The 20,020-nt window shown below is 39.5% G+C and overlaps 1 protein-coding gene across 5 annotated transcripts; it reads right to left on the reverse strand.

Annotated features, from left to right (window-relative positions):
* Positions 1-1,319: 1,319 nt before the first annotated feature.
* On the reverse strand, positions 1,320-19,971 carry Hscb (HscB mitochondrial iron-sulfur cluster cochaperone). 5 transcript variants are annotated; one of them, XM_023560864.2, is made up of 6 exons: positions 19,911-19,971; positions 18,654-18,750; positions 17,847-17,941; positions 17,007-17,151; positions 4,226-4,273; positions 1,320-1,480 (listed from the first exon to the last, which is right to left on the reverse strand). In XM_023560864.2, exons 4-6 carry the CDS (start codon positions 17,104-17,106, stop codon positions 1,389-1,391), a joined length of 240 nt encoding a protein of 79 aa, XP_023416632.1. In that variant the 5' UTR covers positions 17,107-17,151; positions 17,847-17,941; positions 18,654-18,750; positions 19,911-19,971; the 3' UTR covers positions 1,320-1,388. The 5 variants fall into 5 exon arrangements, 4 of the variants coding, with proteins under 4 accessions (XP_023416632.1, XP_063082074.1, XP_003478397.1 ...); XM_063226004.1 differs by having other exon boundaries at positions 17,852-17,941; positions 19,911-19,958; XM_003478349.5 differs by lacking the exon at positions 19,911-19,971 and adding an exon at positions 19,645-19,904 and having other exon boundaries at positions 17,852-17,941.
* Between the last annotated feature and the right edge of the window lie 49 nt (positions 19,972-20,020).

Consider the following 20,020-nt stretch of genomic DNA (forward strand, 5'->3'; position numbering starts at 1 on the left):
CTGTTGTAATTTTACTACATTCAAAATAAAATTTTAAAAAAAGAACATACACTGAATTTCCAAAGATCTAGGAAGGGAAGTAGAGCTGCTTTGGGTTGAACTAGAAGAGCACAAAAATTGTGACAAGAATGTCATCTGCCTGTGAACCAAACTTCTCCATTCCACCAGAGGAAGAGCAGAAATATGGTTAATACTAGACTGATTTTTTGAGTGGGAAGAATGTTTTGAGACAGGGCCTTGCTATGTAGTTTGGGCTGGCCTTGAATTCACTATGTAGCCTTGAGTTTGCTGCAGTCCTCCTGCCTCAGCCTCCTAAAGAGTTGGGATTATGGGCATATACCACCATGCCGAGCCAAACTAATTCTTGGTAATATTTTCTATAGGCCTAATCCTAAACCTCTTTGCTTGGCTAAACTAACAAAGGAAGCTATCTATTTTAGTGAAGATCATGCTATCAGAAAGTTGTGGCTCTTGGGCAGAGGTTGGCAAACCCATGGCCAAATTAGGCCCATTGCCTCTTTTATAAATGAACTTCAGTCTCTCTCATATATATAAAATGTAATTGAAACAGCCCCTTCATTTAAGATAGTTTATTAGGGGCTAGGGATTTAGCTCAGTGGCATAAGTACCTGCCTTGCAAGCACGTGGTCGTGAATTCGATCCCTGGTACTGATTTAAAAAAAAAAAAAGAGATAGTTTATGGTGGTGGCTTTTATGCTGCATGACAAATTGAGCAGTTACAACAGATGTCAAATAGCCCGCAAAGGGCTATTTAAGTAAAATATTCACTATATGGTCCTTTATATGTTTTTGAATTTCTCATCTTGTGGCCTTGATGGGGTTACGTTTTATCAGTGTGAGATGATATCAGATGAAGAACTGACCACTCTATGAGTTCACTGCATTTTTCTGGCATGACAAATTTTGCCATCCATTAATGCTTCAGCCACAGATTAAATTAAAATGATGTAAATAGTTGTAGTACATCTACTCTTTTGGGGGAAGGGAGGACAGAGTCTCACTATGTAGTTCAGGCTGGCATCAATCCTCCTGCCTCAGCCTCCTGAGTGCAAGGATTACATGCATATGCCACCACGCCTGACCACCATATTTAGTCTTGATTAGAAGCTAGAAAAGAAATATATAGGAACTTTTATTTTTCTTTGTTTTGTTTTGTTTCAGGTATTTTGAGACAAGGTCTTACTGTAGTCAGGCTGCCTTTGGACTCACTATGTAGCCAGTCTGGGCTCAAACTCATGGCACTCCTCCTGCCTCAGCCTCCTGAGTGTACAGGCATGTGCTAGGTATCACACCTGGTGGGAACTTTTATTTTTTTTTATTTTATTTTTTGTGGGGGAGGACTTTATCTTTAATACTTTAACAGTTAATTACAAGGGAGTCTTCTTTAACTTGATCTTTTCTTCTACATTTGAAAAATATCTCATCTTTGTTAAAATTTCCTTGGCTTTTTCAAAGTCATCTGAAATAAACAAAAGACATTGATGTCAGGCTTCATTTTAGGCAAGAATAAAACCAACTCTGTTGACTAAGTCAGTCAGATCAAACCTGACCTTGGGCTATGGAAGATCCATCAATTACTCAATAAATTAGTAAAGTGAAGGGAGGATATCTGGATTTTTAAGGGGACAGAGATTAACCAAAAGGGCCCAAGAGCATGCTTGTTTACAAAATTCAGATAAATCTGAGAATTTTCAGGAGATGGAAATTTGATTCTTTTTAGGAGATGACGCTCTTCTATGAGTAGTTTGCTATTGAGAGTGATTTTATCCCCGAGGGATGTTTGAGAATCTTTGGAGAAATACTCAATTGTTCTAACTAGGGAGGTGATAGTGACATTCAACAGGTGGAAACCAGGGATATTGCTAAATGCTATTTTACAGTGTACAGGAGCACTTTCCCCAACAAAGAAGTATCTGACTGAAAATGTTGGTGATGTCAAGGTTAAGAAACCTGATGTAGCCAGAAACAACACAATGTACTAAGTGCCAAAGTGAATATCCTTGATAGCCACCCATAGTGAGCGTCAAATGTTATGCAAAAGTCTGAAGTAGCCTGGGCAACATAGGGAGACCCTATCTCAAAATTAAGTAAATAAAAAGAGGTAAACATGTAGCTCACACTCCCTGTTCAATCCCAATACCACACAGGAAAAAAAAAAAAGGCAAGTCACAGAAGAACACATAAGGCATGATGTTAATTATATGAATGGCAAAATATGCACATGAAGTGATAGACTGTTGTGTTCTTATGTGATTAAAAATATCAAGAAAACAAAGAGAATGATTCATACGAATTCAAGAGAGCAGTTTTTTAAAAAGAGATATAATGGCAAAGGGGACAGTAGGAGCTTGGAAGATCACAGCTGTGTTCTTGATCAAACTGAGGGTCTACTGAATGCCAGGCAAGGGTCTATTGAGCCACATTCCAAGCCACCATTTTAAAAATTTAATTGAGTATTTTCATTATTTAAATACTTTTACATTAGGGTAAGATATATACACACAATGTAAATTTTACATGTTAACCTTTTTTTTTTTTCCTTTTTTATGTGGTACTGGGGATTGAACCCAGGGACTCACGTGTGTTAAGCCATTTTTAAAGTTTTTCATTTTAAGCTGAGTCATTTATTAATTGCGCAGGCTGGTCTTCACATTCTATTCTTCCCAAGTAGCTGGATTACAGGAGTGTACTACCACTCCCAGCTTTTATTTTATTTTTTAAAAACGAAGTTGGGCTTTGTAGTCCTGGATGGCACTCTACCACTGAACTATATCCTCAGCCCCAGTCTTGTTTTATGATCTACTCTGACATCTCTGGCTTTTAATTGGTGCATTTAGCCAGACATGGTGGCACACACCTGTATTCCCAGCACCCAGGAAGCTGAGGCAAGAGAATTGCTAGGAGTTTGAGGCCAGCCTGGGCTCCGTAGTGAGTTCAAGGTTAGTCTGGACTATGTGAGACCCTGTCTCACAAAACAAAATAAAACTAAACAGCAAAGGAAAACTTGGTATATTTAGATGACTGATGTTCCAAGTAGTCACAGATATGGTTGGATTACTATCTACCACATTTATTACTGTTTTTAATTGTTTTTAGTTTTTAAAAAATCTTTTCTTCTTAAAGACAAGGTCTTGTTTTGTTGTACAGGCTGGTTCTGGAGCTTGTTATGTATGCAGTTATCAAGTAGGCCTTGAATTTGAGATCTTCCTGCTTCAGCCTCTGTAGTGTTGGGATTATTATAAGCATGTGCCACCATGCTTGGCAGGCTTTTTTTTTTTTTTTTTTTTGAATAATGGGGATCAACATACCACTGAGCTACATTCTCAACCATTTTTAAAAATTTTAATTTTATTGACAAGGTCTCAAATTGTCCAGACTGGCCTTGACATTATAATCTTCCCAAGTAGCTGGGATTATAGGCATGTGCCATTGTGTCTAACTTTTTTAAATTCCTTTTTTTGAAAGACAAGGTCTCGCTCTATAGGCCAGGATGGCCATCAACTTGCCAGGTAGCCCTAGCCAGCCTTAAACTCATGCTCCTCCTGCCTCAGATTTCACAGCACTGGGATTATAGGTGTGTGCCACAATGCCTGGGTGGTTGAACACTTTTTTTTCCCTGACAGGATCTCGCTATGTAGTTCAGTCTGGCCTTCAACTATGTAGCCCAGGGTGGCCTTGAATTTGCAGCAATCCTCCTGCTTAAGCCTCTCAAGCACTGGGATTACAGGCATGTACTACTATGCCTGGCAGAACATCTACATGATTCCGTTTTCTTATTTTTTTCAGTGTATCAGTTATATTTCCTTTTCTCACTATGTCTTAGTGATTGCCCTAGGGTTTGCAGTATACATTTTGTAACTAATCCAGGTTTCCTTTCCTCTTTCTCTTCTCCCTTCCTTCTTTCCCATTTTCCTTTATTTTTGGCGGTACTAGGGATTGAACCCAGGGCCTTGTGCATGCTAGGAAAGTGCTCTCCTAGATTTTTTTTTTTGGTACCAGGAATTGAACTCGGGCCCTTGCGCTTGCCAGGTAGCCGCTTATGCCACTGAGCTGTATCCCTGGCCTTTTCCTATTTATATATACTTTCTATCTCCACATGTACCTATTAGAGAATAGGTATATAATAGCTACTTACTGAGTAAATGGTCATATCTCAATGCTTATAATTTCATCCCACATTTAAGAAAGTCAAGAAATGAAGTACCTTGTTCAAAAGCTCTGTTCACATTTTCAGTAAATTCTTTCTGTTTAGCTGAAAGAGAAAACCATTATCTGAGTTCTGAGTTCTACTTAAACAGATTTACGATATGAAGCAGTAATACTTTGTAATCATGTTGCTTTAAATATTGTAAGACAAGAGGTCTTTGTCTTGCAGATACTGTAACATTAGCTGCAAAACTGGGTAACCCTACTCACCCTGTTTTTCTACCCATAAAAGATCTGAGGCAATCACTAGGGTTTATAAAATGTCTACAGAATAATTTAAGAAAAATCAGGGCAGGGCAAAGGCTGCTATAGTTTGGACAAGTGTGCCCCAGAGGCCTATGTGTGGTAAAGGCTTGGTCCACTGCCTAGAGTGCAACTGGGGGATAGTGCAACTTTTTAAGAGGTGAAGGAAATGGCTCACTGGGGGTTTGCCCTTGAAGGACACAGTGGAGGCCTGGCTTCTACTCTTTCTTTTTGCTTCCTGGTGGCCCTGTGGTGACCAGTTTCCTCCTATCGCAGACCTACAAGCAATTGGGTCAACTCACTATAAACTGAGAATTTCAAAAGTGTGAGCCAAAATAAAGCCTTTTTCTCTGTAAACTGAATATTTTAGGTGTTGTATCACAGTGATGGAAAGCTAACATATGGAGATAAAAATATACTCTCCTTAAATTATCTTCCAGATTTCAGCAAGAAGAAAGTTGGCAGCACAGGATTGCCTATCAGCAGGGCATTATCAAGTGTTTTAAGCAACCATTTGTAAATTACTATAGTGGCATAGCTTTCCAGGAAAATGACAATATTTAGATCATATTGTGTCTTGAGCTGGGGATATAGCTCAGCGGCATAGTGCTTAACCTGGCATGGGCAAGGTGGTGAGTTTGATTACCAGTAACAACAACAAAAAAATGTGTAGTCTAGATCATATCTCTGTCTTACAAGAGAAGACGTGAAATAATGGAGCAGCTATTTCATCATTTTTCATTTTCTCATTAGAAAGTGAGGGATTTATGTGGAAATGGTGGTACACACCTATGATCCCAGCAACTTGAAAACCAGAGGCAGGAGTATCAAAAGTTCAAGGACAGGGGCTGGGGATTTAGCTCAACGGCATAAGCACCTGCCTTGCAAGCAGGCAGTCGTGAGTTCGATCCCTGGTACCAATAAAAACGAAAAAGACCAAAAAATAAAAAATAAAAAAATAAAAAAAATAAAAAGTTTAAGGACAGCTGGTGTGGTGGCAAAATCTGTAATCCCAGCACTTGGGAGGCTAAGGAAGGAAGATTACTGCAAATTCAAGGGCAGCCAGAATGAACTACATAGCAACATCCTGTCTCAAAAGAAAAGTTCAAGGCTAGTCTGGCCAAATAAACCAGAGACCTATCTCAAAAACAAACAAAAAACTCTCCCATACTGGGTGTGGTAGTGCACACCTATAATCTCAGGGCTCAGGAGCCTAAAACAGGAGGATCACTGCAAATTGCAGGTCAGCATGGGCTACACAGTGAGTGCCAACACCTGCTTGGACTTCTTAGTGAGACCCTGTCAAATAAACAGATACATAGGTAGATAGATAAAACCAGGACTATATATATATCAGTAGTAGAGCCCTTGCTTAGCATAGGCTCTGGGTTCAATCCTAAACCCAAAACAAAAGAGGATGTTTACAAGTTTGTTTCCTGCCTTGATATTCTCATTCTCTTTTGAAGCCTGTTCTGAAATTGGCACTTGTCATGCATGTCATAGTAGTCAAAACAGCAAAAAAAAAAAAATTTTTTTTTGCTTTCCACATATAAACTATACAAGTCCATTTATTTATTTATTTATTTGGTCTTTTTTTGAGATGGGGTCTCACTATGCAGTTCAGGCTGGCCTTGAGCTCACTTTGTAACCCAGGCTGCTCTTGAACTCGAAACCATCCTCCCACCTCAGCCTCCCAAGTGCTGGGATTACAGGTGTGAGCTCAAAGCCAAATGATCCCTATAGGACTAGAACAAATATTTTAGATACTTTATCTTTTTTTTTTTTTTTTTTGGTACTGAGCTTGAGCCTGAGACCTTTGTAATGTACTATATTCTCAACTCTTTCTTTTCTGTCCTAGACAGAGTCTTACTAGGTAGTTCAACCTGTTCATGAACTATTTAGCCCAAGCAGGCTTTGAATTCAGTGATGCTCATATCTCAGCCTTTAGAGTACTGGGATTATACGGGTATACCACCATGCTCAGCTTTTATTTTCCTATTTTGAGACAAGTTCTCACCGAGTTGCTAAACTCTCTGGTTCCATTTGAATTTGTGATCCTCCTGACTCAGTTTTCCACGTAGCTGGGATTAGAGGTATCCCACTTGGGATCGTCTTGCTTCAGCCTTCCAAGAAGCTGAGATTATAGGTATATACTATCATATTCAGATAATAGTCCATTCCACAGGTTTGAGAAAACTAAGGGCCAGATAGGTAAAGTCACTTCTTCATTGTCATAAAAAGTCTTACAAAGGAGAGGTACTACGCAGGGAGGTCAAAAAGGTTTCTCTGAAGAAGCAGTGACTGTTCCTAGATCTGAACAAGGACTTAACTTGCATGGAGATGAGTGTTTCTGAAAGAAATAACAGCACCTGCAAAGGCCCCAAGGTAGGAGGGTGCCTAGTACTGATGAGAACTGGAAGTGACCAGTGTGGATGGAGAAGAAGGAACAAAATGGAGAGAAGCAAAAATAGAGACCATGCAAGGTCTTATTGGTTGAGTATTCTTAGCACTCAATCTGAAGCAGTGCAAAGAATAATGAGAGAGATATGAGGGAGACAAAGGAGAAGGCCTTTAATGTGGACATGGGAGAGCTTCACTGGGCAGGAGGTACAGCGGCTTTAAAGCGAGAACAAAGAGGTGGGACTACTTTTATCAGTTTTGGCTGTGGAGGGAGTTTGGGAGGTGGGAAAAATGACGTTAACTGCTGATTTGAAGGAGTATCTGCCTGTCTTACACAGGAGACAGAAAGATTTACTGGCAGCTGGAGGTGGAAGCCTGGGTGGTTGTGGAGTTTTGGGATTGGAGAGGGCTCCGTGGACACGCAATAAGGGAGAGGTTTATCCTTGGAATGAGAAGGAGAAAGTAGAAGTTACTCTTGGAGAGATACGTTGTATCTCTGGGTCTGGTATGAAATTGGGAGGATGTAGCTAAACTCTAGGCTAGCAGAACCTATCACTTATAAGTTATGCTAAAGTTTGGTTTTAAATCTGACAGCAGTGGGAAGCCACATAAAGTTTTTAAACAAGCTCAAGCATGGTAATTAGATTTGAATTTTAAAAAGATAAGATAGGGCTGGGGATTTTTTGATCCCTGGTACCAACAACAACAAAAAAGATAACATAGAAGTGAGAGGAAGATGGCAGAGTGCTAAGCAGCAGAGAAAGTGCCTCTTGGAGAGTCACCTTTCAGATGCTAGAATATAGCCACATGAGGAAGACAAGGAGGAAAGGGGATGCCCTGGACTCAGGAATAATCTGAAGCACAAATTGAAGCCCATGGAGAGAATGAAGAAAGAAACTTCAGCGAAGAGGGAGGTAGCCAGCAGCACCTTCTCCCTAAGAGGGGACTCACTGCATGAGAGGAGCAGTTCGAACCTGGGGATGCACAGTCATGGTGACACTGACAGCTGCCAACCTGGAAGCCTCTGCAGAGAGATGTGCCAGTGAAGGGGAGCAACGGATGTGGAGGGGGGCAGTGGATGTGAAGGACTGTACTGACTGGCAGTGAGGGCAACGGTCTCAGTCTTGCCTCAGAAGACAGCAGCTGGCCTGCAGCCATCTTGGAGATGGGCAGCCTGAGATCAGAACTCAGAACCGCAGCTGGTTGCATGTGGTGGGTATCAGCAGGGTGCAGACCTGGAAGGTGCTTGGTAGGTAGGGAGGCAAATGTGACTGACTGATCTCCACCAGAAACTGCAGGCTTACTGTGATTACCCACTACTCTGCCAAAAAGCTACTGCTGGCCTACTGGGATAGACCAACATGGACTGGGACTGTCTCTGCAGGTTGTCTGCCAGTAAAAACAGACAAACCTGGAAGTGGACATTTGTTTTTCTTTTTTTCTGTTTTCTCCCTCCTCTCTCTTACGTTTGTTTTTTATTTTTACTTTTTGTTTTTTTTTCTTTCTCCTTCATTGTCTGATTTTGTTTTTATAAAAATGTGAACACGGTCTCTAGCCTCTCTGTGATTATGCTGTATTCTTTTCATCTCTCCCTTTACTCTTTCCCTCCAGTCTTCTATTCCAGCTTCCCAGAGTCAGCATGATGCCCCTTGGTCCTCCAACCTTACTTCTAATCTTTTCCTCTTTTTCCAATTCTCTGTTTTCTTCTTATTTTAAAATTTAACCCCTGAAGGCAAAATTTACACATCAATTGACATACCATTGTATACTGCATGTAGTTTCCTGATTTGTTTTAGAGTTTTGTTAAATAATCACAAGTCTAGTTCATACAGTTAAAAGTGCCAAATTAAAAAAAATTTTTTTTTCATTAAAAAAGTGCCAAATTAAGGGTTAGCTCAGTTGGTCATTTTCTAGGCTGTGTTTGAATCTATTGCTACCACTATAGCCAAAATTGACGTAATTGTTCTAAACAGCTGTTGATCCTGGTATTTCATGACTGAGATTTAGTAAGGGTCACAGAAAATACTGTGGCACAGTGCCAAAGAACCAGGGACTGGGCCAAACAACTTTCCAACTCCAGCAAACTGAAGAGGTAAGATCTTCCAACAGACTCAAAACTCCAAAACCAGCTACACCTGGAAGATATCTCAGTGAGGAAGTAGTCATCACCTAAGTGTTCCAAATACTAGCAATAAAGCAACATCAGATAGGAAATTTACAAGCATCACCCCAGGAATTAAGCTAAAAAAAAAAAAAAAAAAAGGAAAAAAGAAAAGAAAAGTAAAGTAAAAGGAGAAGATGCTTACACAAAATGCAGCCCTAGACATCTAGTTTGCCAAAGGCAAATCCAGAGGGCAGTGAGGTGAGACAATCCAAAAGCCTCCCACCAGGCCTCTTTAAAGTAGTAAAAACAAAGCAATTGAATGAGGTGCTGGAAAAAAAACAAAATCAGAAATAATCTCTCAGATAACTACAGAGATGGTGTCCAAAATAAGGACCATGCTTAGTGACTCTAGAGCAGATACAGACAAAAAAAATAGACAAGCTTAAGAAAATTAAGAAAGCTCAGCATAGGAAAGAAATGGAATCCATAAAGCAGATTCAAACAGATATCTGGGGGAATAAAAACTCCACTGAAAATATTTGAAGTAGATTAGGCCAATGTGAGGACAGGATCTCAGATGTTGAAACAGGCTTGCAGTTAGTGACAAGGAAAAAAAGATTTCTCATAAATAGCAAGGGAAATCAACCCAGTAGCTGCTGGATGAGACAAAGAAGAATAATTTAAGGTTGATTGGAATCAATGAAAAAGAAGGAGATACCACAAATGATATTAAAAGTATTCAGTCATCATGGCAGAAAACTTTACTTGTAGAAAAAAGAATTTGATATGCAGATAAGTGAGGCATGTAATACTCCACTTAGCCATGACTAAAAAAAAGTCTACAGCCAGGCAAATCATAGTCAAGATTCCAGAAATTCAACACAAGAAAAGAATCTTAAAAATTACTAAGGAAGAGAAACAAATCACCTTAAAAGGAAAGCCCATCAGAATTACAGTTGACTTATCAGCACAAACTCTCAAGTGAAAGAGAGCTTGGAGTAAAGTATTCCAGCACTAAAGGAAAACAACTTTCAACTCAGATTGATGTACTCCACAACACTATTTTTCAAAATTAATGGAGAAATAAGATACTTCCATCACAAAAAACAGCTGAAGAAACTTATAACCAATAAACTAGCACTCCAAAATGTTTTGACAGACATTCTAGAATGAGAAAGAAAGGACTACAGCTCCATGAACCCCAACAGAAGGAATCCATCAGACGAAGCAAACAATTAGAGGAAAGAAAAAAAAAAGGGAGAGCAGGAAAAGTCATGACAAGGATAAGTCAGCACATACCAATTATAACCATCAAGGTTAGTGGTTTCAATTCACAAATCAAAAGACATAGACTGGCAGAAGGGGAAACATCCAACAATATGCTGCATGTAAGAAACACATTTAATTTAAAAAGAAATTCATAGACTGAAAGTTAAAGGATGGAAAACAATACTCTGTGGGACAGGAACCCAGAAAAAAATGGGGGTAACCATTCTGTTTGCAGACAAAGTAAATTTCAAGCCAAGACTGATTAAGAGAGATAAAGAAGGTCACTATTACCTTGTAAAGGGAACAATCCAAGTGGGAGACATAACAAACATAAATATATATGCAACAAATACCAGTGCATAACAATTACATATTATATAAAACAAATACTAATGGACATGAAAAATCAAATAAGCCCTAATACAATTGTATTGGGAGATCTTAATATCCCACTGTCACAAAAAGACGGATCAACTAGATAAAAAAATCAATAATGAAATATTAGAACTGAACCAAACTTTTGGACAAATGGACTTAATAGATGCCTATAGTGTTCCACCTCACACCACTAAAATATACATTCTTCTTAGCTGCACGTGAAATGTTCTCCAAAACAGACCACACATTGGCTCATAGAACATGCATAAGTAAATGCAAAAGAAGTGAAATTATCCCATGTATTTTATCATAACACAGTGCATTGAAAGTAGAAATCTATGGAAAAAACCACAAGAACTTCATAAACACATGGAATTAAATAGCACTTCCCTGAACAACCAATCGGTCACAGATGAAATTAAAGATGAAATTAGCTGGGGACTGTGGCACATGCCTGTAATTCCAGTACTCGGGAGGCTGAGGCAGGAGGATTGCCAAGTTTGAGGCCAACCCAGGCTACAAAGTGGGCTCAAGGCCAGCCTGAACCATATAGTGAAACCCTACCTCGAAAAAAGATGAAAAATAAGTAAGACAAGAAGCAGTTAGACAATTTTTATAGTTGAATGATAATGACAATACAACATACCATAATTTATGGGCCACAAAGAAAGCAGTCTTAAGAGGTAAATTTATAGCAGTAAACACCCATAAAAGAAAAACAGAGCAAGTGTATATAAATAACTTAATGGTGAATCTCAGACTTGTAGAAAAAGAAGAGCAGGCTAAAGCCAAAAGCTCATATGAAGAAGGAAATCATAAAGATCAGAGCAGACATTAATGAATTGGAGACTAAAAAAACAATACAAAGAATCAATGAATTGAAGAGTTGGTTCTTTGTTTTTTTTTTCCTTGTCTTTTTATCAGTACCAGGGATCGAACTCATGACTGCCTGCTTGCAAGGCAGGCGCTTATGCCGCTGAGCTAAATCCCCAGCCCCGAAGAGTTGGTTCTTTGAAAGATTAAATAAAGTTGAAAAAACACTTAGCTAACTTTATCAAAAAAAGTAAAGACTGGGGCTGGGAGTTAGCTCAGTGGCCTAAATGTCTGCTTGGCAACACAAGGTCATGAGTTCAATCTCTGGAACAAACAAAACAAAACAAAACAAAAAAAAATAGTAAAGACTCAAATCCATGCAATTAGGAATGAAAAGGGTGAAATCACAACAGACCCTGCAGAAACTCAGAAGATCATCTATACCTTCTTTGAAAACATATTCTAATAAGATGGAAAATACAGAAGACATGGACAGATTCCTAGATATATATGAATTACCAAAGCTGAATCAAGAAGATAAAAACATCCCACATAAACCAATATCAATCAATGAAATTGAAGATTTAATTGAAAACCTATCAACAAAGAAAATCCCAGGCCCTGACTGATTCCCTTCTGAATTCTACAAGATATTTAGAGAAGAATGAACATTACATTTCTCAAACTTTAGTGAAACTGAAAGGGAAGCAATACTCCTTAATTCTTTCCTGGAAGCAAGAATTACCTTAATACCAAAACCAGAAAAGGACTCAACTAAGAAAGAGAATTACAGGCCAATTTCCCTAATGAATATAGATGCAAAAATCCTCAATAAGATACTGGCAAACAGAATGCAGCAAATCATCAAGAAGATTACATACTCCATGATGAAGTGGGATTCATCCCAGGTATGTAGGGATGGTTCAACATACATAAAATAAATGTAATACACCTCATCAACAGAACCAAGGTCAAAAATCATATAATCATCTCAACAGATGCAGACAAAGTTCTGACAAAGTCCAGCATCCATTCATGATAAAAATCCTACAGAAAATTAGGATAGTCTTTATCTCAATCTGATAAAAACTATGTATGACAAACCAACAGCTACCATCACACTAAACAGACAAAACCTGAAAGCTTTCACTCTAAAATCAGGAACAAGACAAGGATGTCCACTGCCTCCACTCTTATTCAACATAGTCCTGGAAATTTTAGCTGGAGCAATTAGACAAGAGAAAGAAATCAAAGGAATAAAAATAGGAAAAGAAGAAGTTAAACTATCATTATTTGCAGATGACATGATTCTCTACGTAGAAGACCCAAAAAACTCCACTAAGAAACTGGTATATTTAATAAGCAAATTCAGCAGTCAAACAAAGTCAACACTCAAAAATCAGTATTCTTCCTGTACACAAATAATAAATTCACTAAGAAAGAAATCAGGGAAACAACATCTTTCACCATAGCATCCCTAAAAATGAAACATTTAGGAATCAGTTTAACAAAGGATGTAAAAGACCTTTACACCGAAAACTATGGTAGAGTGAAAAACGAGATTGAAGAAGGTATTAGAAAATTGGGGCTGGGGATTTAGCTCAGCGGCATAAGCGCCTGCCTTGCAAGCAGGCAGTCGTGAGTTCGATCCCCGGTACCGATAAAAATGAAAAAGACAAAAAAAAAAAAAAAAAAAAAAAAGAAAATAGAGCGATATCCCATGCTCTTGAGTAGGAACAATCTATATCGTGAAAATGGCCAACTCCCAAAATTGTTAAACAGATTCAATGCAATCTCAATCAAAATGCCAATAACTCATCTCATCGACTTAGAGAAAACAATCCTAAAATTCGTCTGGAACTAAAAGAGACCTAGAATAGCAAATTCTGAGCAACATAGGCAAGAAAAGGGGTATAACAATCCCTGACCTGAAATTATACTATAAAGCTACCGTGATAAAACCAGGGTAATAATGGCAAAACAATAGACCTGAACACCAATGGAACAGAGTAGAAGATGTAGAAACAGCTCCAGACACACTAAGCCACCTTATATTTGACAAAGGTGCCAAACACATTTACTGGAAAAAAGATAGCCTCTTTAATAAATGGTTCTAGAAAACCTGGCTCTACACATGCTGAAGATTAAAGTTGGCCCCATATATTTCACCATGCACTAAACTAAATTTGGAATAGATCAAAGATCTAAATATTAAAACAAACATTAAATCTGTTGGAAGACAGAATAGGTAAAACTCTTAGAGACACTGGTGTAGGCAAAGACTTTATGAACAAAACTCCGATTGTGCAGGAAATATCACAATGAATCAATAGCTGGGATCTTACCCTACTGAAAAGCTTTTTGCACAGCAAGAGAAACCACCAACAGAGTGAGCAAACAACCCACAATGTAGGAAAAATTGTTTGCCAGCTGTTCCTCATGCAAAGGATTACTTTGAGAACATATAAAGAACTAAAAAAAAAAAAAAAAAAAATCAGTCCTCCCAAATTTAAAGACCCAATCCAAAAATGGGCATCTGAGATGAATATACACTTCTCAGATAAAGAAATATAAATAGCAAATAAATGTATGAAAAATGTTCCTCATCACTGGTCATTCAAGATATGCAAATTAAAACAACACAGAGATTCTACCTCACCTAACAGAATGGTTGTTATCAAGAAATCAACCAGTAACAAATTCAGGAGGGGCTGTGGGGAAAAAGGAACACTTTTACACTGTTGGTAAGAATGTAGACTGGTGTAACCACTTTGGAAATCAGTGTGGAGATTCTTCAAAACAGTAGGATTAGAGGTACCATTTGGCCTAGCTATTCCCCTTCTGAGTATCTTCCCAGAATTAAAAACATCGTATCACAGTGATATATGAGCATAATTTGTAATAGTTAGATCTTGGAAACAACCTAAATGCTCATCAGTTGAGGAGTAGATAAAAAAAGATGTGGTCTTTTTATATAATGGAGTACTCAGCCACAAAGAAGGATAAACTGGAGACCTTTATAGGTAAGTGGATGCAACTTGAGACCATACTCAAATTAAATAAATCAGACATGCATTTGGGGGCCAGGGGTTAGCTCAGCAGTGTAAGTGCCTGCCAGGCAAGCGCAAAGTTGTGAATTCAATTCCTGGTACAAAACAACAACAACAACAACAACAAAAAAACAAAACCCAAACAACCCCTCCCCAAAACCAGACATGCATGTGTCAACACTATATTATCTCACTAGTGTGAGAAGCTGAAAGAAACTATATAAAAAGAGTTTAGTTATATTACGATTTCTCTGATTTCTCTGAGCTCACTGAAGAGAAAGTTTTCTGCTAGTATTGTTCACAAGATTAAATGCAAAAGTCTGAGTTACTGGTTTGAAGTAACAGTACACAATGTTATCCCCTAATTATCATGTTTTGAAATTTTTTCTCTTTAAAATTAAAAAAAAAGGTTACATAGGATTCATGTAGGAATTTTAGATCAGGGTTGAAGGTAGACCAGTCAGAAGCTATTGTGGTAATAAAAAATGGTAGCTTAGAACAGGGCTATAGCTAAGACAGACACAGGCAGTTAAAATAAAGATGGGTAGATAAATCTGAAACACATTTAGATCAGCTCATTTAAGATTTGGGATGGATTATGCGAGTAAAGGAAAATAGGTTCAAAGATATTTCCATAACTGTTCAACTGATGGTGTCATTCACTTAGATAAGTGAAGTGGGAGAGGGGTAGGGGAGACAGAGGAGACAAATGAATTCCACTTTGGATACACTGAGTTGGAATATGTGAATTCCGTGAAGGGATGGAACAAGATCTCTCTTTACCTTGAAACAGTCTTAAGTTACTAAGCTGCTCAGGCGAGTTCAAACTTCTGCCTCGGCTAGGATTATAGGTATGCATAACCATGCTCAGTGTGGGCCATGTCTCTTTTGTGTGTTTGAGGTAGGGTTTTCTATGTAGTCCAGGCTGGCCTTCAGCTCTCTCTGTATAGCTATGTCTTGTTCCTTGTTGTCCCTCACTGTCATGCACAGTGTCTGATACATACTACGCACACTGTAAATCTGTGAAAATACACAAGTGCATACAACCTACACAAGAACCTTGGAACTTTTTCCATGTGGAAGGACTATGTGTCAGCTTGGGTAGGCTGTGATGCCAAACACTACTGTAGATGTTGTTGTTTATGACTGGTTGACTTTATATATATATACACACACACACACACACACACACACACACACACATATATATATACATATATTTGTATGTATATATGTACATATGTATATATATATATACATACATTTGTATACATACAACATATTTGTAGTACTGTAAAACTCAGGGCATTCTACATGTTAGTCAAGCACTTTTATTGTGTTACACCCCTAGCCCTCAGTCACTTTAAGTAAATATTAATTTTATAATCCCAGCACTCGGGAGGCTGAGGCCTCCTCCGAGGAGGATCATTGCAAGTTCGAGACCAGCCAGGGCTACAAAGTGAGTTCAAGGCCAGCCTGAACTGCATAGTGACCCTGTCTCAAAAAGACCCCCCCCAAAAAATTAATTTTAATAATGTGGGAGGACTCTCTCTCAATTATTTTTTTCTTGTTACTGGGACAAAATACCTAACATCCAAAGTTTAAGTGGGAAAGGGTTATTTAGCTCACAGTTTGTAGGAGTTTCAGTCCTTCATCGGTTGGTTCCAAGGAAAGGTGGCACATGGTAGAGGGACAATTCATTGTGATGGTATACAGCAAAACCAACAGCTGAGCTTAATAGGCTCTTTCTGCCCCTTTTATACTCTATCTAGGTTGCTGGGATGAGGGTGTACAAAACCAATCAGTAAACTGACTAAACACTGTTAATCCCAATGTCACACACTCTAAATCCAGCACTTCTGAAAATACCCTATGACTGCATGAGAGTTTAGGGAGACATCTAGACACAAATCATAATGGGCCTTATCCAATCAAGTAAAAGCAGTAAGTGTACGCACAAGTTAATTGGAGAAGGAACTCAATTTTAAGACTGTAACACAGAAATCTGACCTGAGTTTCCAGCTTACTGGCCTGCCCTATACATTTTAATGTCACAGCCCATATAATCATAGGTGTTAATTCCTTAAAAGTAAATCTCTGTATGCTATTAGTTTTCTGGAGAACTCTGATTAAAATTTTATGAAAGAAAGTAGAAAACAAATAATATGAATCAGCAGATCAAAGTTCAGTATTGGCCCTGTCGTATATCTGTTGTGTGATGTTGGACATTTCTGCCAACTTCTGAGACCCAATTTCCTTGATAGAGATAATAACAGTATTTAATGATCTCATGAGTAGAAAAGACCATTGCAATCTGCAAAACAAATTACATTGTTAGTTTAAGGCTGCCTTCCTAAGATTAGAAATGCTGTAAATTTAACTTCCAGACAAAATTGGTATTACTATGATCAAGAAAAAAAATACTTGCTGTATCAGTATATGCATAGTCTTTATGTTCATGTCTCACTTAACTTTGACTCATACTAGCAACACAATGCTTCTGGTGGTATTTTATCTTTTACCTCTGACAGTAGATTCAATCTCTTTTATGGCAGCTTCATTTTGAGCTTCTTCGAGTTTTTCATTAATTTCCATTATTCCAATGAGGAACTGGCTGTCCATTTTATAATCTGTCCCTTCAGAAATCTCTATTCCATGGAGTTTTAGCTATGAGGGCAAAGGCAGGAAAAATAAGTTTGGTTCAAGAAAGCATGGTCAATGTCAGTACATCCTGTTCTGAAAACTTGAACTGTACCAGAAATGAAAGCATGATGGTAGGCCACCAGCTTAGACTGAGATAAGAATAATAGTATAGAATCTTACTTTGTGCTGTCTGAAATTGTGTGGCCCTGGGAAAACATTCCTCTACAAAATCAAAATTGATGTTTGTAAACACCATTCAGTTCTAAAATTTTATGGACTCTTAAGATGCTTTTGAAAAAAACTATTCCACTTTAAAAACTATCATCATCAAACTCTTGAAACTGAAAACAGTGCAACTGGGACACATAAGATTTACAAAGAATAGAGAAAGCTACACTTACACAGTAATTTTTTTTTCTTTATATAGTATCTTTGAGGCTAAGTATCACTGGGACCTTGGAGTAACTCAAGTTTCAAGCACTCTTTTTTCTTTTTGTCTTTTTGAGACAGGGTCTCTCTATGCAGTTCAGGCTGGCCTTGAGCTCACTTTGTAGCCCAGGCTGGTCTCGAACTCTCAACGATCCTCCCACCTCAGCCTCCCAAATGAGCCACCACGCCCATCTCAAGTTTCAAGCACTCTTATGTGGAATATGGGGAAGCAACTGTCCTATATGACAATGAGCAAAAGGAAGTCACATGTATAAGGGTTGAGAAATCACCTTACTAGGTATAGTCCCCTGCTCAGAGGGGCCAGAAGAGTCTTATAGGCATCATTCACCAGTGTTGAATGCTTCTCTGCTAGGTCCTTTTCAGTCTGTTAGAAATGAATATAGTCTTATTACCAAGATTACAGTAATCTTAAATTCACTTTTTCCCCTTGTAATACTGGGGAATGAATCCAGGGAACACTGAACTATATCCTCAGCCCTTTTTTGGGTCAGGGTCTTGCTCTGTAGTCCAGGGTAACCTAATATTCCCTATGTAACCCAGGGTGACCTCAAATTTGAGATCCTTTTACCTCAGCCTCCTAAGTGCTGCAACTCCATGTATGTCTCAACATACACGGCCTTATTATTATTTTTTGTGGTACTAGGTATTGAGCTCAGGGAGCACTGAGCTACTTCCCAAGCTCTTTTTATTTTCAGAAAGGGTCTCATTAAATTGGCCATGCTGGCCTCTAATTTCAGATCCTCCTGCCTCAGCCCCTTGAGTAGCTATGATTACAGGTATACACCACTGTGTCCAAATTTTAATAATATGCTGATGAGCAGGTGTCCAAGGAAGTGGCCAAAGTACACAGAACTGGTGTTGGATAAGTTATCTTTATTCTTCTACGTTTTTTTGAAAGTCAGAGAAAAGCTGTAAGTGGTTGATAATGCAAGGACCTGGCTGGTTGGGGTCAGGCTGTCACTGGGTGAAGCTCATTATCCAACTTTGTCCCTAAAAATAACATAAGTACAGGGTCATTGCCACCCATCTTGTATACACACGTGTTTGGGAGAATATTGCGGTGGCCAATAAAATACCTGAGACCTCTTGCTGAAGAAATCTGGGTGGACAAGACGCTGTAGTTGCTGGTACCTATGCTGGAGCTTTGTGGTATCAATTCTGAAGGAACGGTTGCTGAAAGAAAATTGGGACATGAAATTCATGCAATAAATATTTATAAGGTTATCTACTACAGGTCTGATTCCTGAGGAAGACTTAATAAAGAAATAATCTGAAAAATGTAACTGCTATGAAGGAAAATAGAATAAGGGCAGACAAGGTAATGCAGTGGAGAAAGACCACCAGAGGAAAAGTCATCCAGACTTGAGAACTGCAAGTGCAAAGGCCATGAGGTGGAAACAAGATGGGCAGCTTACTTCAACCCAATCCCCTTCATTTTCTCCTCCCATTTCTTCACCAGTTCAGCTCTACCCACATTTCCCTTCTTCTTTCCAAACTTCTCAATCTTCAGGGTGATAAAAGGGAAAAATTATTTCTTGGACTCTACCTCTAATTCCTACTTTCTTTTATGGCCTTGCCTACAACCTTGTTTGTGCTTTTACTGTCACATGCAACATGTAATTTTTGTTTTGTTCTGTGTTGCCTCGCTGAGGACAATACCAGGGGTTCTTGCAATATAAGCAAGCGCCCTGAGCTAAAGCTCCTGAGAGTCTCATCTTGCACCATGCTTCAGTACAATACTTCTCTTCTCCCAAGTCTCAAGCCAGCATCAAGCTTTTTTGACTCCACCCCTTCCCTGCAGCTCTGTCCCTCGTTGCCTCCACCCCTTTCCTACAGGTTCCGCCCCTCCAATTCCTTCATTCCCCACCTCTCCACTCCCACCTCACCCCCTTCATGCCCTTCTCCAGTTCCCGCCCCTCTTCCCCCTCTCCATCTTGACACAGCCTCAAGCCCCGCTCCGTGGTGCTCCGCCCACCTATCTGACCAGCCCCGGCGCGTCCCAGCCTGCCACCCTCCCCTCACGCAGGACGTCGCTCCCGTCCCGACTCCTGAAGCCTCCTCGCGTACCAGTCCATGAGGCTGAAGTAATCTCGAGTGGGGTCAGGTGGTTGCAACGCACGGCACTGCGGGCAGAAGAACCCGTCCCCCCGCTCAGGGCCCCCCGGGCCGCCGCACTTCCAACAACGCGGCGCACTGATTCCTGCCTGCGCAGCAGCATTGCTGCTTAGCAGTCTCCTTCCGGGGGCCCCCGCCTGTCGCCGACCCCATCCCAGAAGCAAGGCCCCGAGTCTCCCGCCCCACATATGGGCCGCTGCGTATCTCGCCGCGGTCACCTGTTGGGGAAGTGGAGACCGCCGACCAGACTAATGCAGCTGATTGGAGAGAGAGCTAAGGGGGCGGGGTCATTTGGGGGGAAGCATAGCGGCTGAGTCCCGCTGTGCCT

Source organism: Cavia porcellus, unplaced genomic scaffold (genome assembly GCF_034190915.1).
Source record: "Cavia porcellus strain 051 isolate PalLab524CR breed Dunkin Hartley unplaced genomic scaffold, mCavPor4.1 scaffold_16, whole genome shotgun sequence".
Classification (NCBI taxonomy): Eukaryota; Metazoa; Chordata; class Mammalia; order Rodentia; family Caviidae; genus Cavia; species Cavia porcellus.

Bases quoted from the DNA above. Each gene is read 5' to 3' on its own strand.
- Hscb (XM_003478349.5), bottom strand. From the start codon at position 19,880: ATGTGGGGCGGGAGACTCGGGGCCTTGCTTCTGGGATGGGGTCGGCGA. The intron at 18,751-19,644 runs GTACGCGAGGAG...ATTTTCTTTCAG, and splicing joins TACTTCAGCCTCATGGACTG to CAACCGTTCCTTCAGAATTG. The intron at 1,481-4,225 runs GTACTTCATTTC...TGTTTATTTCAG, and splicing joins GAACAGAGCTTTTGAACAAG to ATGACTTTGAAAAAGCCAAG.